General features: G+C 37.6%; 3 protein-coding genes across 6 annotated transcripts; all 3 read left to right on the forward strand.

Annotated features, from left to right (window-relative positions):
• Positions 1–2,113: 2,113 nt before the first annotated feature.
• Positions 2,114–4,396, forward strand: LOC125188915 (probable LRR receptor-like serine/threonine-protein kinase RKF3). The gene has a single exon (XM_048086014.1). It carries the CDS (start codon positions 2,278–2,280, stop codon positions 4,189–4,191), a length of 1,914 nt encoding a protein of 637 aa, XP_047941971.1. The 5' UTR covers positions 2,114–2,277; the 3' UTR covers positions 4,192–4,396.
• A 121-nt stretch (positions 4,397–4,517) lies between these two features.
• LOC125188917 (sugar transporter ERD6-like 7) lies at positions 4,518–8,327 on the forward strand. 2 transcript variants are annotated; one of them, XM_048086017.1, is made up of 19 exons: positions 4,518–4,705; positions 5,173–5,444; positions 5,518–5,580; positions 5,691–5,780; positions 5,891–5,950; positions 6,052–6,117; positions 6,201–6,266; positions 6,329–6,404; positions 6,480–6,544; positions 6,622–6,714; positions 6,798–6,878; positions 6,956–7,040; positions 7,112–7,155; positions 7,240–7,302; positions 7,386–7,445; positions 7,512–7,565; positions 7,649–7,708; positions 7,788–7,902; positions 7,979–8,327. In XM_048086017.1, exons 2-19 carry the CDS (start codon positions 5,277–5,279, stop codon positions 8,095–8,097), a joined length of 1,428 nt encoding a protein of 475 aa, XP_047941974.1. In that variant the 5' UTR covers positions 4,518–4,705; positions 5,173–5,276; the 3' UTR covers positions 8,098–8,327. The 2 variants fall into 2 exon arrangements, with proteins under 2 accessions (XP_047941974.1, XP_047941975.1); XM_048086018.1 differs by having other exon boundaries at positions 5,202–5,444.
• An 878-nt stretch (positions 8,328–9,205) lies between these two features.
• Positions 9,206–12,220, forward strand: LOC125188916 (sugar transporter ERD6-like 7). Of its 3 annotated transcripts, XM_048086015.1 has the most exons (17): positions 9,220–9,435; positions 9,516–9,578; positions 9,736–9,825; positions 9,941–10,000; positions 10,080–10,145; positions 10,229–10,294; positions 10,379–10,454; positions 10,536–10,600; positions 10,673–10,765; positions 10,849–10,929; positions 11,006–11,090; positions 11,175–11,281; positions 11,367–11,426; positions 11,498–11,551; positions 11,636–11,695; positions 11,761–11,875; positions 11,950–12,220. In XM_048086015.1, exons 1-17 carry the CDS (start codon positions 9,265–9,267, stop codon positions 12,066–12,068), a joined length of 1,431 nt encoding a protein of 476 aa, XP_047941972.1. In that variant the 5' UTR covers positions 9,220–9,264; the 3' UTR covers positions 12,069–12,220. The 3 variants fall into 3 exon arrangements, 1 of the variants encoding a protein (XP_047941972.1); XR_007170801.1 differs by having other exon boundaries at positions 9,206–9,435; positions 11,610–11,875; positions 11,950–11,983; XR_007170802.1 differs by lacking the exon at positions 11,950–12,220 and having other exon boundaries at positions 9,206–9,435; positions 11,610–11,695; positions 11,761–11,849.
• Positions 12,221–15,979: the final 3,759 nt, after the last annotated feature.

Genomic DNA, 15,979 nt, shown 5'->3' on the forward strand with positions numbered 1-15,979 from the left:
TAAGAAGAAGAAAAATACTAAATCTCATCGAATTGATTTGCAAAAATAAAAATAAAAGTACTTTTTGTCCCTTTCTTGATTCAATCAATAGTCTATATTCATCACCCAAAAAAACATTTTAAAATTACTTACATCCCAACTACTATTATTACTGTCCAACGATTTTTAGCCTTCATCTATTCTACGCCTCTTTCGACTCCCTTTGCCTTTGGCATTGAAGAATAATTTTGACTTAAAATGCAAAAGAATAACATTTTGTACAATACACGCCATAATTTATTATTCATAAAAAGTTACTACCTCCGTCTGCCATTAGAAGTCCCAATTACGTTTATTGTAAATGGTAGATAGACCTTACTTTCCACAAACTCATTCCACTCACATTTTATTATAAAACTAATACTCCCTTCGTTCTACAATAATATGTATTTTTAGTTGAAAGAGAAGCATAAAGAAAAAGTAATTAAGGTATTGTTAATAGAGAATGACTCTCATCCCATTAGAAAGAAAATAGTTTTCAAATTTAGAAGAATATATTCTTGTAGGACGGAGGGAATATATAAAAATGGATCTTACATTCCACATACTATTTCCCACCTACTTTTCTTTATATTTATTTAATATTTATACCAAACTCAAATCAAACATGTAATGATGGACAAAGAGATTACAATTTAAATGTACATCCGAGCACAACTACATCTTGCGTTTGCAAAATGTTTCACGGGACTCTGATTGGCGTATGAAACTAGAATCCTACTGGAAATTGTGGATTCCAATTCGTCAGCCACAATTTCTGGAAACTTATTACATCAAAATATTCCAACTTGTAGGGATTACTATTTTAAGATTGCGATAAAACAGTGTGCATTAAAATTTAATATTGGGCCTTAAATCTGGGCCAAACTTGGTGGAGCATATATGAGATATACCCATATTAATTTTTGGATATTATGAGCTAAATAGTAAATACATTTAACATTAAAACTTGAAAATTATATTCCTACAAAACAATTGTTTGACTATAATATTAATACTTTAAATTTTCAAGATCGACTAAATAAAATACTTTAATAGCTATAGATGCTGCCTTCTTTATTCCCATAAATTAGGATCAATTGTCGGGCCGGAGTGTGGGGGCCGCTAAGGTGATGTCATCGTCTTTTTTGCTGCAATGAATTAGGATCAATGTTAGTGTTTTAAACTTGCCACATACGGAAATGTAGTGGACAATCGATATGGATTGTGTATGGGGCTATCATAACAGATATCTAGAAAATGTCTGATTATGAGTAGTGACTATTGAGGATATATACAAATTATAGTAGTAGTATTTTTAATCACTCAGCCATGGAAAAATTACTACTACGATCTCAAAATTCATGTATTTATTCACTATTTTCAAATTTAATAGTAGTACAAAATTCAAAATAGTCCAAAAGTTGGTGTATTTAGACTTGAATACCCTAAGAAAAGTTGAAAACAATGACAATTGACAATACTCCAAAAATTGAGTGCATTTAACTTATAAGATCGTTGAATGACAAATTTATCCTTTGAAGAGCGCCGTGCATCAGCATCTTTATATTCCAAATTCAAATTTATTAATGATATCCAGATGAGTAGGCGTATATTTAGACGTAATTAAAGAATTGTACATATGCGGTCTACTATGACAAATTCTTATTTTAACGAAAATATTATCTGTCTACACCTGCACTTATTCATCATCTACCTCTCACATGAATTCCTATATTCCTATATAAAGATATACTCCTGCACGAAATTAAGATATTCCTGTGCGTAATTGACTTTAACAACCTCTTGAATCTTCGACAGATGTATCTCAAGTAATTGTTGATGATAGTTACTCAAATGATTATCTAACGACTCATGATCAACATTACACTATTCTCAGTCTACAATAGAAAGAACCAAGAAACTCACTAGTCTCAAAAAATTCAACTGCTGATCCCAACTTTCTACCTTTACCTTGCACGTGCTCGCTTAATTAAAATTACTTATAAAAATTAGAAATTAACATGCGTAGTTAATTTCATATTACAATCAAGCCGACACTCTTAATCCAGATTCGATTAAAAAAATAGATGAAAATCACAGTGGTAAAATTGCCGCCTTCTCCGAACCTTCTCTCTCTGCAGTCTGCAACTAGTCATCGTTGCTAAGCCGCCACCTGCAGCTGCAAATGAAACTCACCTCCCCTCCATTTTCTCACAATTGCAAGCCTCGCTCATCCCTTCATCTCCTCAATTTTAGATGCTTCGCTTCATTTATTTGTTGCTATTTTTACTCTCACTTTCCCAATTACTAATAATCCAATCGGCGTCCTTCTCGGGACACCGCCGCAGCCTCCTCCAAAACGACACCAAATGCCCTCTCCACTTTGGATTCCTGCGGCGGCTGGCGCCGGACTCCAAACGCCCTAATCTCGACACCCACTCCGAGTGCCAGTACATCCTGCAAGGCCTCCGCCTCGTCCTCGCCGACCACCTCCGCCGCACCGACTCCTTCCTACCCCCGCTCGACTCCGCCGACTCGTGCTGGGGCGTCTACCAGTCGCTCGTCGGGGAGTACGTCTCCGGCTTCGACATCCGCAGCCGCTGCGGCTTCGAGACGCCGTGGATCGCCCGCGGCTGCATGAACATCACCACGCGCCAGGAGTTCGAGAAGGCCGTGCCTCGACCCGCCCTCGACGAGGTCGAAGCCGCCTGCAATCAGTCGCTCCTCAACAATTCCCCCTGCGCCTCCTGCACCGTCAAGCTCGCTAGAATTAGGGCGTCGTATCTGCAGGGAGCGTCGATCGGGAACGTCTCCGATTGCACGGCGTATCCCTTCATCTACGCCGCGGCCTTCTCCAATCAATTCGGCCCCACCGATGTAGGTACGACTAAGTGTTTGTTCAATCTCGATTTCACATCGCCCAAATCGAATAGCAAGAGGAAGAAGATTGTCATTTCTGTTGTAGTGGTTGCTTGCGTTTTGATTTTGGTCCTAGGGTTTGCTGTGTTCTGGTTCGTTCGGCGTAGGAAGGAACGATTATTGAAGCAGAAATTGAAAAGTATGCGAACCGATACTAATATGAGCTCTGGATTAGATTCAATTAGTGCTAGCACAACATTGATTAGGTTCACATTCGACGAAATTAAGGCGGCCACAAGAAATTTCGCTAGGGATCATATAATTGGGAGAGGAGGGTATGGAAATGTGTATAAGGGCGTTTTGCCTGATGGCTCTGAAGTTGCATTGAAGAGGTTCAAGAACTGCTCTGCAGCAGGGGATGCTAGTTTCACTCATGAAGTCGAGGTAATCGCGAGTGTCAGACATGTAAATTTGGTTGCTTTGAGAGGATATTGCACGGCCACTACGCATCTGGAGGGTCATCAGAGGATAATTGTGTGTGATCTGATGAAGAATGGGAGTGTTCATGATCATTTGTTTGGGTTGGTGGAGAACAAGTTGAGTTGGCCTATACGCCAGAGGATTGCCCTTGGGACGGCTAGGGGGCTCGCTTATCTGCATTCTGGTGCACAGCCCTCGATTATTCATAGGGATATTAAGGCGAGTAACATTCTGTTGGACGACAAGTTTGAGCCTAAGGTGGCGGATTTTGGATTGGCGAAGTTCACACCAGAGGGGATGACACACTTGAGCACTAGAGTTGCAGGGACAATGGGATATGTGGCACCTGAGTATGCGTTGTATGGACAGTTGACGGAGAGGAGTGATGTTTATAGCTTTGGAGTGGTGCTGCTTGAGCTTTTGAGTGGGAAGAAAGCACTCATTGCGGTGAATGATGGACAGCCGACTCTAGTGACTGACTGGGCCTGGTCTTTGGTTCGGAAAGGGAGAGCTTTGGATGTAGTGGAAGAGGATATGCCGGAATTGGGCCCTCCGGAGCTTGTGGAGAAGTATGTGTTGGTGGCTGTTCTGTGTTCGCACCCTCAACTATATGCTAGGCCGACAATGGATCAGGTTGTGAAGATGTTGGATACAGACGTGGCCATCCCTTCAATACCTGAAAGGCCGATTTCTCTCATTGCGAATCTTGATGACATCGAGAGGTCTGTGAGTAGTAGTGGTTCTGGTACTCTGTCGACGCCTGCTGGGTATCAAACTTACACTTATGAGCACGAGGAGGAGAAGGAAGATGAGAACCAAAGTGGTAGGTAGCTTCCTTCGAGCAGGCTCATTTTTTTGGTTGATGTATAGTCATGGCAATGATTCTTTATAAGTTGAACAATTGTTGTTCAAAGCATTGGGGTGAAGTGTTTTATCACACGCTGTATAGTTATTTTCCATTTTTTGTACAAATATGTATTTTTATGTGTTCTTGTGGGTTGATGCCCCAAATGAAGCCAGATTATCTTTCTCACTAGACTCACTACTCAAACATGGTCCGACCCGTTTTTTACTGGCTCGAAAAGGCTCAGCCTAATCGACTAGATGTGTTTTTGCCCGGTTTGGTTTCTCATTTTAGCAGGGAATTGATTTATATGTTTAGCCAAACCAATTAAATAGATCTCCAGATCCACTATCTTCGAATGCACTGATATTATACATCACTTGCAACTAAATTTGCTAAATATTCATAAAAATTTATGATCTTGGTAGTACTATACTGGAATTGAGACTAAATAATCAGATTCAGATTACTCTCCAATTCTGCTACCGTGGCCAGGAGCAAGTATGCATTCTAAATATTCAATGGCATTTGGATCACTTACATTGTTATCATACTGCTTTATATATCCAGTTTATATCATTGCATATTTGTTGAAGATCTGCGTATTTCGAATTTAAATCTGCCTAATCATTCTTGATTATGCGATTTTATCTGCTAATCTCCATCAAAATAAAACTAGAACACAGACATATTTCCCTCAATTAACGATGAATTGAATGTACAACCAGAGTAAAGAATGTGGAGTATTTATTTTGTTAGAGAGGAATATTTGCGTGATACGTAGTGTATATATAATACCTCAGATTCTCATTGCTTACAATAAACCCCTTGTTTGTTCAAGAATCACCAAGAACTTTATAAAAAAGAAAAAACAAATTAGTATAGCTTCTGATTATATAAATCAAATTTATTTGCATCAAGTTTAATGTCACACCCCTCGCTGTAAAGCTAACTGAATTTGATTCAAGCCTATGTTTGTCACCGCTTCTCAATGAAGTAAAAACAAGACACGAACTCTGGTCTGCATCACATCTCCAGCTAGGCTAGTGATCAGTGATAGTTGAAAAAAGCCATGGCTGGTAAGCAAGACGTTGAGAGAGGCGGAGAAGAGAGTAGAGCTCCACTTCTCACAGCAGCAAATGAGGGGCAGCCCTCCAAAAAGAGCAGCAATGAGGATAGATTCATGGTCTATCTCAGCACATTTGTTGCAGTTTCTGGCTCTTACGCCTTCGGATCTTGTGTACGTTCTCGTCACATTCATGAACTGTGTTTTATTGTAAGTGCTTTGTTTTGATCACTGGTGTTTTTTGCAGATAGGGTATTCGTCACCCACACAATTTGCTATCAGAAGAGATATCAACTTGTCCTTAGCTGAGGTTACTTCATTTTAGCTTTCTTTTTTTCGCGCAAATGCTTCAAACAAAGATGTCTGAATTTGATATTTCAACTTGATAATAAATTCGAGATTCTATTTTTATCATTGCAGTACTCATTGTTTGGCTCCATCTTGAATTTTGGAGCAATTATTGGTGCAATCACATGCGGCCAAATGGCAGATAAAGTAGGCCGTAAAGGGGTGAGTTTTTTTTCGGGATCTACCTAGCTGCATCCATCATCAAGAATCTTTGCTTTACAAACTGTTGTGTGATCAAAGTTAAGAGTCTTTTGCATTTGAATTGCAAGCAGGCAATGATAGTATCAAGTGGATTCTGTACGATGGGGTGGCTATCGATTTACATTGCCGAGGTATCAGTATCACCCAATACTACTTTTACCTCACAACTAGAATCTTGTAATAGATTCCAAGAAACCAGTTTCTTGATTCAGAAACTGTAATAATTTCACAGGATGCCCTGCTTCTAGACATTGGAAGATTGGCAACTGGATATGGGATGGGAGTCTTTTCTTATGTGGTAAAATCCATCACATAATTTAAGATATGCACTATGTTGACACCAGAGGCGTAGGCTCAATTGTCGTCGTGTTTGGTTACTAGGTTCCAGTCTTCATATCCGAGATCGCCCCCAAGGATTTGAGAGGAGCTTTGACAACACTACACCAGGTAGAAAACCAAGATTTGTCCCAATAGTCCAAGGCTGTTTCTCATCTTATCTCAACTTGCAGCTTATGATTGTTACTGGGGTGTCTGTATCCTTCATCGTAGGCACGCTTGTAACATGGAGGGATTTAGCATTAGTGGGTAATACATACTACACATTCTAGTTATATATATGTATCTATATGAAACTGAAACTCACTTGTAAAACTGGTGCAGGCATAGTTCCTTGTGCTGCTCTTCTTGTAGGTCTCAGCGTCATCCCTGAGTCCCCAAGATGGCTGGTAAGAATCCGAATGCACTGTTTCATGTCTTAGATTACTATGATTGGGAAAACCATAACATGATAGAATATGTCAAGGCAAGACAAGGAAAACAAAGGGAGTTTGAGGCGTCTTTACGTAGACTTAGGGGAAAGAATGCTGATGTATCAGAAGAAGCAGCCGAAATTCAGGTATGCGAAAACTCCCAAGTTTCATCATGCTTCATTTTCCCTAAAGAATATGAATATGAAGATGAGAGTGTATCCCTGAACAGGACAATATAGAAACACTGGAGAGGCTTCCAAAAGCCAGACTGCTAGATTTGTTTCAAAGGCGATATCAGAGTTCACTCATGGTTTCACTTAAACCCTCTATTTCCATCTGTTCCCCTCTCTCTTTCTGATTACCATATCTTATTTATTTGTGAAATAGATAGCAGTAGGGCTAATGGTGTTCCAACAGCTTGGAGGAATCAATGGGGTCAGTTTCTACACCAGCAGTATCTTTGAGGCCGCGGGTAAGATAAAAAAAGATGAATATATTCTCCACAAAACCGAATCTTGAGTGTTTCTGTATAATGTTGTGCAGGATTCCCGTCTGATGTTGGAACCATGATCTACGCGGTTCTTCAGGTAGCTCGTTTCATCCTGTTAGTTCTGAGGCGACTGCAGTCATTTCTAAGATTGATTAAATTGTAAGAACATTCCATCTGGCAGGTGATAATCACCGCGGTAGCTGCTACGTTTATGGATAAAGCAGGAAGAAAACCTCTTCTAGTGGTAAGAAATTAGTTAGCAACAAGTAATGTTGTTTTTCTTATTGCCTTAAATGTAAGCAAATCCTTTCCTTTTGTCTTTTTCAGATTTCTGGTTCAGGACTTATCCTAGGTAGTCTGTTGATAGGAAGCTCATTCTATGTGAAGGTAAGTATTTGTTTGTTAATTTTTCAAAATTCTTCCAAAATGAAATAAGTATATATTCTTAACCAGGAGCATGGACTAGCATCTGATGCAGCTCCAGCACTAGCTTTGAGTGGTGTCATGGTAAGTTTTCTTTCTCTTCTCCTGCATTTTCGAAGAACACGAGAAATAGAGAAACTTTGGTCCAAGTAACATGTGGACATTAGGTGTACATAGGGTCTTTCTCAGTTGGAATGGGAGCAATTCCATGGGTGGTGATGTCTGAGGTATGACACTACTAACTCTTTTGAACTGTGATAAACTTAAATGTTAAATTGAGACGATGAATCGCCTCTTTTTACGCAGATATTCCCACTAAACATCAAAGGAGCTGCAGGAAGCTTTGCCACACTAGTGAACTGGTCTGGTTCATGGGCTTGTTCCTACACTTTCAATTTCCTCATGAGCTGGAGTACTTATGGTAAGAAACTAGACTACATTTCCATCAAAGCCGACAGTTCTATCCGTTGATCGTGATGGTTTAACAATCATTGCAGGATCATTCATGCTTTTTGCTGCAGTGAATGCACTTGCAGTTGTGTTTGTGATCAAGGTAGTGCCTGAAACCAAAGGGAGAACCCTGGAGCAGATACAAGCAGAAATAAGCTCTACATAGAACAATCTAGAAACTTCATCTTCCATCTTAAGACTTCTTGCAACCTCTGGAAGTTGATAGTGTTGCTGCAGAAACCATGAATGGTTTAATAAGCTGCAAAGTTTAGTTTTGTTTCTGTTGTATGTAAAAGGAACAATCCTGCAAAAAAAAAAAAAATTGTGATATTATTATATATAATCTTTTATCTTTCTTATATATATACACTAATAAATACAGAATACTTTAGAAGGATTTCATATTAAGACAAAACTAAAGTATTTATTTTATTTAAAAAAACCCTTACTTTGTTTATTTCAGTTTTTTGCAATATGATTATAGTATATTTTATGTTAGCTTTCTTAATATACATAATTTTTCAAAAGTACAAAACATTTTAGAACTTTACCTATCTGGAAATAGAGAAGGCCTCCCTACCCTATATTTTTGCCTTGCAAGAATTGAGATGGATTGTATGCAGTTAAAAGTGATAGGTGGGGAGCTTCATTTGTCGTCGGTGAAGATATTTTTGCTTTTGTCAACTTGTTATTGATCATGTCAAACAGTTTAACTATACCTTTGTCTGATTGCAATAGCATCAAAAACTTTTTTATTTTTTATTGTTTGTTAGGGAATTTTCTTACATGATTCTTGGCCCCAACAAATGTACCCACCACATGTGAGTTACACAATTTGTAATACATGAACATATAAATAATTAGTTGGAGAAGCCCTTTTTAGTAATATTTTCAATGTACATATGTAGTAAATAAGTGATTCATCCTCTTCGTTAAAAAATTAGTTATTGAACAAAAAGTGTTGAAAATTCAACTTGATCGGATAATGAGTTAAAGCCATTCATTTACATTTATAGTGTGTGACAACCTCATTTATAGTAAGATAAGACCAATTGAAATTTTTATCATACATCTCTCTTTCTCTGTATCAATCAATATAATTATTGCTTTTATGATCAGTGTCAAAAAAAAAACAGGACTAAAATATTGTTTGGCTGTCAAAAATAGCTTGTTGATTCCCACAAATATCCAAGTTGCTCGAATGCTGTTGCTGAGGGCAGATCTGTCAACAAAGTATAGAGTTCCATTTTTTTAGTGTAAAGTTAGTTCCTGCAAGTATATATGGCGCCAACCACAAATTCTGATCAGCATATTTCTTGCCAAGAAGAAGGCCATGGCTGGTAAGCAAGATGTGGAGAGAGGCGAAAACTGCGATGGAGTAGAGATTAGAGCTCCACTTATTGCAGCACCAAAGGAGGAGAAGCACTCCAAAAAGGATGATAGATGCATGGTGTATCTCAGCACATTTGTTGCAGTTTGTGGCTCTTACGCCTTCGGATCTTGCGTACGTCACTCCCGTCTAATCTAATCTAACTTCTTCTTCTTCCTCCTCTCCCCCACTCTTGATTTTTGGTGTTTTCACAGGCAGGGTATTCATCTCCTACTCAGTTTGCTATCAGAGAAGATGTCAACTTATCCTTAGCTGAGGTTGCTCACAACTTGCAAATCTAGTCAATACTTCATTTTTAGCTTTGCTTCTCATTCAAATGCTTCAACAAAGATGTCTGAATTTGATGTTGCTTTTGTAACTGCTCAAGTGGGATGATTCAAGATTCTTTTTTTTTATATAAATAAATCCTTGCAGTACTCATTGTTTGGCTCCATACTGACTTTTGGAGCGATGATTGGGGCAATCACAAGTGGCAAAATCGCAGATTACATAGGCCGTAAAGGGGTGAGTTTGTTGGGATCCAAGAAAAAAGATCATCGTATTCGACATCAAGAATCTATGATTTGTAAACTGTTGCATCACAGTTAAAAGTCTATTTTGAATTTGAAAATGAAAGCAGGCAATGATAGTATCAAGTGGATTCTGTACAGCAGGGTGGCTTTCGATCTACTTTGCTGAGGTATCATCCATTACTACAATTAGTAGCTAGATGTTCCTAAGAAACTCTTGATTTAGCAAAACTGTAATAATATTGACAGAGTGCCCTGCTTCTTGACATTGGGAGACTGGCAACTGGATATGGGATGGGAGTCTTTTCATATGTGGTAAAATTAGAATCTGCTGCTATTCTATAACACAATGTTGACACCATAGACATAGGCTAAATGTTTTCGCATTTGGTTACTAGGTTCCGGTGTTCATAGCTGAGATCTCCCCAAAGGATTTAAGAGGAGCTTTGACAACCATAAATCAGGTACATATTGTCCAAAAACAAGTGGCAATTCTTGATTCACTAGTTATAGTTTGTAAGGCTATTTCTCATCTTCAAACTTTATAGCTTATGGTTTGTACCGGAGTATCTGTATCCTTCATCATAGGCACATTGCTGGCATGGAGGACTCTAGCATTAGTAGGTAAAATTATACTGAAACATCCTAGTCATATGCTAGATGCATACAATTTGATTAGGAAACTCACTTGTGAAAGTGCTGCAGGCATAGTTCCTTGTGCTGTTCTGCTTGTAGGTCTCAGCATCATCCCAGAGTCTCCGAGATGGCTGGTAAGAACATGATTGCTCGTCTTATATATCAGGCTCAAAAGGAAAAAAGGTTACATGCTGGCATCTATTCAGGCAAAGCAAGGAAAGCAGAAGGAGTTTGAGTCGTCACTGCATAGGCTTAGGGGAAAGGATGCTGATGTATCAGCAGAGGCAGCAGAAATCCAAGTATACACGAACTGAAATAACTAAGTTCCACCGTAGTTTGAGATGTGATAAGATATGTGAAGATGAGAATGTATAACTGACAGGACTATATAGAGACATTGGAGAGGCTTCCAAAAGCCAAACTGCTAGATTTGTTTCAAAAGCGATATTTGAGATCAGTCACGGTAGCCTTTCAAAAGCGATATTTGGCTGGTGTTTCTCGCTCTCATATGACAACATACAATTTTTCGATGAAAACAGATAGGAGTAGGACTAATGGTGTGCCAACAGTTTGGAGGAATCAATGGAGTCTGTTTCTACACAAGCAGTATCTTCGAGTCTGCAGGTAATACACATAGAAACAAGTCAGTCCCTTGCAATCTTTAAGTCGTAACCATTTAATCTGTATATGCGCTGTGATGCTACACAGGATTCCCAGCTGACCTTGGAACTATAATCTACGCGATTCTTCAGGTGATAATCACAGCACTAGGCGCTGCTTTCATCGATAGAGCAGGAAGAAAACCTCTTCTAGTGGTAAGTATCAGTTTTAGCTGTTCATAAACAAGTAGCAATGGTTGTTAAATTTTGAAGCAAGAATGTCTTTTGTTCTTTTGTCCAGATTTCGGGATCAGGACTGGTCCTAGGCTGTCTGCTGACAGGGAGCTCATTCTTTGTCAAGGTAAGTAAATACTATTTACTTTTTCGATTTTTGTGAGACAAGTTATTGAGGAGGAGACACCCCGGTATCAGGAGTATGGAATAGCACCCGGTGCAGCTCCAGCGCTAGCTGTGAGTGGCATATTGGTAAGTTTGCAGTTGCATTGCATCTCATAAAAAAAGGCAGGAATATTTGTGAAGAAAGGTTTCGTGTTTGTGGATATGTACTAGGTTTACATAGGAGCATTCTCAGCTGGAATGGGAGCAGTTCCATGGGTGGTGATGTCTGAGGTATGAAAACTTTCTACAACAGTCTGTGATAAACATGTTGAAATGAGACGAGGAGCATCGTGCAGATATTCCCTATAAACATCAAAGGAGTTGCAGGAAGCCTTGCCACACTGGTGAACTGGTTTGGTGCTTGGGCTTGTTCTTACACTTTCAACTTCCTCATGAGCTGGAGCTCCTATGGTAGGAAACTAGGCTGCTTTTATTATATTGTTGAATGTTTGTGATGAGTGATAAATGTAATGGGATTATTGCAGGAACATTCATTCTTTATGGAAGTGTGAATGCACTTGCAATTGTGTTTGTGATAAAGGTGGTGCCTGAGACCAAGGGGAGAACTCTTGAGCAGATACAAGCAGCAATCAACTCATCATAGAACTTTACATCTCAATATTGCTGCTCTCACAACCCAACGATTATTCAATAAAACTGCAAACTCTCTGCTGTAACACACAATTCCTTCTTCTTGGTTGAAACGTGATCATTTATTGTACTTTCAAAGAAAATCAAGTTTTGTTTTTGTTTTCAGTGACCAATTCAATTTATCGTAAAAGTTGGATAAAATTCATTTAATGCATCTTATCCGCTAAACTACATAAATTCTGGCATGCTTCTTCGGTAAGCTATTTATTGGTTTTAGTGAATGAAAATCAATTCATATATTACTACTAGCAACCCAAAAAATGACTAGTGGCATTAAAAATTTCAACAAGTTGAAAAAAATGAAATGTGAGAGCTTAATGTACGATGACTAAAAATAAAAGACAATATCACAAAATTTCATTTGCTTTGTAAAATATACTCCCTCCATCCCAAGATATTAGACCCACTTCTTTTGGCGACATGAATTTAGGAGGTGTTGTTTAGTGGTGTAAGTGGAATTGGGTGTGCTTAACAGAAACGAGTTTTTCTTCTCTGATTTGTTTTCCCTACTGTCGTTTCAGTCAACCTTCCTCATCTATCTTCTTCAAAATGTATAAGATTCAAACCTGCAACATTCGATTAGTTGTTATTGGTTTAACTTTTGAATCTTTTTTTGCAGAAATATCTACTACAAGAACTTAGCCATGCCTCTATTTTTTTACTTTTGCATCATCCGGTTACTTCGCCGTGATAAAAGTCAGTTGCGTTCCTGTCTATGATGATGCAATGCCTGGGAATAAGAAGGAGATCATTAGCTTGGATTTCTGTTCTTTTTAAGTTTCTGTTCTAAGTTTATTGCTTCTAAAATTTTAAGTTTTTCTGTTTTATAAAATTTGAATATATATATATTCTTTTAAGTTTATGTTCTGAGTTTATTGCTTCTAATTTATACTATTAGTTTTTTTTGTCATTGTTACAGCCACAATAGAATCTTTTATACTCTTTGGGAGGATACGATTGATCAATATTTAGAAGAAATGGAGAATGACAAAGGAAAGCTTCCTATTATTATTGTTCAGCTATGTAGGCTCAATCTATTTAGGTGTAATACTCTCTTAACTCTCAAAAGTATTTCATTATTTGCTGTTGTGGTGTCTACTCAATATAAATGCATCTAAGGTGTATATTAACACTGGTGTTGTTGAGTTTAAAGATTTTGAGAAGAGGTATTTAAATTTTAGGTTGTAAACTTTCAGCATTGTCCTATATAATTCTTCTTTTCTATTTTCTTACACATTTTTAAACTCCTTATTATAACATCTATAATGATCAGTCATTCTTTGGCCAGAAATGTGTTGTGAAGTATTCTGGAAAAAAGGTTAACAATGGATTTGGTGACAGTTGTGAAATCTACTGATGAACTTTTATGTCTTGAGGTATTTGTTTAGTTTTTAGTGTTTTTGCATAACCTTTTTTTGTGATTTGTACTCTTCATGTAGGTATTATATCTAATTGATCATTTCTGAAGTTTTCATCGGTTATTATAGCTATATATCTTGCCAAGCTGTCTTTTTAATCAACATTCCAGTGAGCATTCTTTATTGAAGATCATAGGTTGAGTTTAGAGGGTGCTTTGGACAATGTCTTTGGATTTTAATGAAGCATGTATTTTGAATCTTTTCCTATACTATTATTTAGTTAATGTTTTATAATACTTAAATTCTAGCACCAACATCAGGCTGTCTATAAACACTTTTTCCTATACATCAGCAAGTTCAGTCATCAAATAACACACTTTTTAACTTATTAATTTCTCATGTACACATGATCAGATCTTTAGTTGAGTTAATTCTTTAACACCGTAAATTATACATAGATAACTAAGTATACATATAAAGGTTGATTTCAAGGAATTTTTTCAAGCAAATAAAGCATACAAGAAGTCCAGAAAGCAAAACAAATTATTTTCTTCCAACCAACAGTTTAATTCCATGTATTTAACGTGATTTAGTAGGAGAAAATACTTAGGACAATTATATTTACATTCATCACATATGTTAGTTATTTATGTAAGTGAGTTACCTTAGTTAAAGTTTTTCTGCTTAATCCTTTGGCCTGATAGATTTATTGGAGCTCTGATTTCTTCCAATAGAACATGTACCTAAGCAAAAGCAATGGCAGTTTATATGAGCCTGGTGAAATTTAGTATCAAGTCAGATTATGTAGAATGCTTTTTAATCCCCAAGTATATGCTATCATTTTTGAGAAAAAAAAAAGAAAAAGAATTACCCATGTGTGATATGAGCCTGGTGAAATTAAGTATCAAGTCAGATTATGTAGAATGCTTTTTAATCCTTGAGGATATTTTTGCACATCTGTTCAATAGCAGTGGTCCAAGTTCTCCACTTTTTGGAGAGAACTCGGAAAAAAGGGATTAAATTTGCTGACAAAATGAGGGATTAATTTCGCTGACCTTTTAAAATATGGGTCCGAGGCATGCGAACTTTTCGAAATAAGGGATTTTCGATTTTTTATGCATTTTCTCTTCTTTTTAATGATTATTTCGTTCCTAACATTTATTAAATGACCAAATTACCCTCCATAAATTTTAACACAATTTATAAAAAATCATCCAACACCCCCACTTAGGGCTGACAATTTTTGACACGACAAGATAACACGACACGAACCAGGAACGGATCCAACATGTATTAAGAAGAGGCAAATGCCCCTCCTCCATTTTCCTCACATATATATAATAAAATATATTTAGTTTAATTTCTCACTAATTGCCCCATCTAAAATACTTGAATTTTGCCTATGTATATTTTTGCCTCACCCTATATAAATTCCTGGCTCCGTCCCTGACACGAACCCGCACGAAATTAATGGGTATGTGTCAAAGCTTACTGGGTTCGTGTCCTTATCGCGTCGACACGATAATAACACGAAAACTTCGTGTCGTGTTCGTGTTACACGTTAAGAAATAATATTAATATATTATAATATTATTTTTATTTATTTATTTTAAAATTTTTAAATTTTAAAAATTAAAATTTAATATTAGAAATAATATTATTATAGTGTTGTTATTGTGTCGTGTCATATATGTGTTGTTATCGTGTCGTGTTGATCCGAAGTGGTTCATGTCGGTAATGAGTTCGTGTCGTGTTCGTGTCTAAGGGTAGCGGGTCGTGTTCGTGTTCGTGTTTGGAGTTTTCTTAACGGGTCTGCTCGTGTTTGTTGTTATCGTGCCATGTCGTTATCGTGTCAACACCATAATGACACCACACGCACGATTTGCCACCCCCTACACCCACCTCCAAACTGCATGCCTCTTTCCAGCTTCCACAATCCTCCATGGCAGCGTCTCCGTGAGGGACCAAAAATACACAGATATACAAACTTTTGAGAGCTCAAATCGACAAAGCTTCCGCCTTTGAGACCTCCAATTTCTTCTCCTCAATCTCGCTCCAGCCAGTCTCCAGAAAACCCAACAGCCACCGTTAAATCTGTCCCGATCTCCGGCCAAATTGAGCGCAGATTCCTCCCAGCCTCTCGGAGAATCAGTAAGATCAGCAGCAGCAGAGGTACAAGTCCAAATCAAAGAAATGTGCTTTAATCAAGAATTCGGAAAAAGGGATTAATATTTGATCATGCAAAGAAAAAATAATTGTGCACATGTCTACGGTGAAGATATTGTTGGGGATAATGGCAGTGGAAATTGCAAATTACATAAATCCACAAAAGAATCTATTTAGGTGATTATGTGGGTCGATTCAATTTCATGTTTGAACATGTAGAGACATATAATTGCGCAATTAATCACATAATTTAAATTAAATTATGATGTTGAATACTTACAATAATGATTCTCCAAAGAATCGAAGTGGCTTGCTACTTCTCCATGTGTGGATCTTGAAG

The sequence above is a fragment of the Salvia hispanica genome, chromosome 5 (genome assembly GCF_023119035.1).
Source record: "Salvia hispanica cultivar TCC Black 2014 chromosome 5, UniMelb_Shisp_WGS_1.0, whole genome shotgun sequence".
Classification (NCBI taxonomy): domain Eukaryota; kingdom Viridiplantae; phylum Streptophyta; class Magnoliopsida; order Lamiales; family Lamiaceae; genus Salvia; species Salvia hispanica.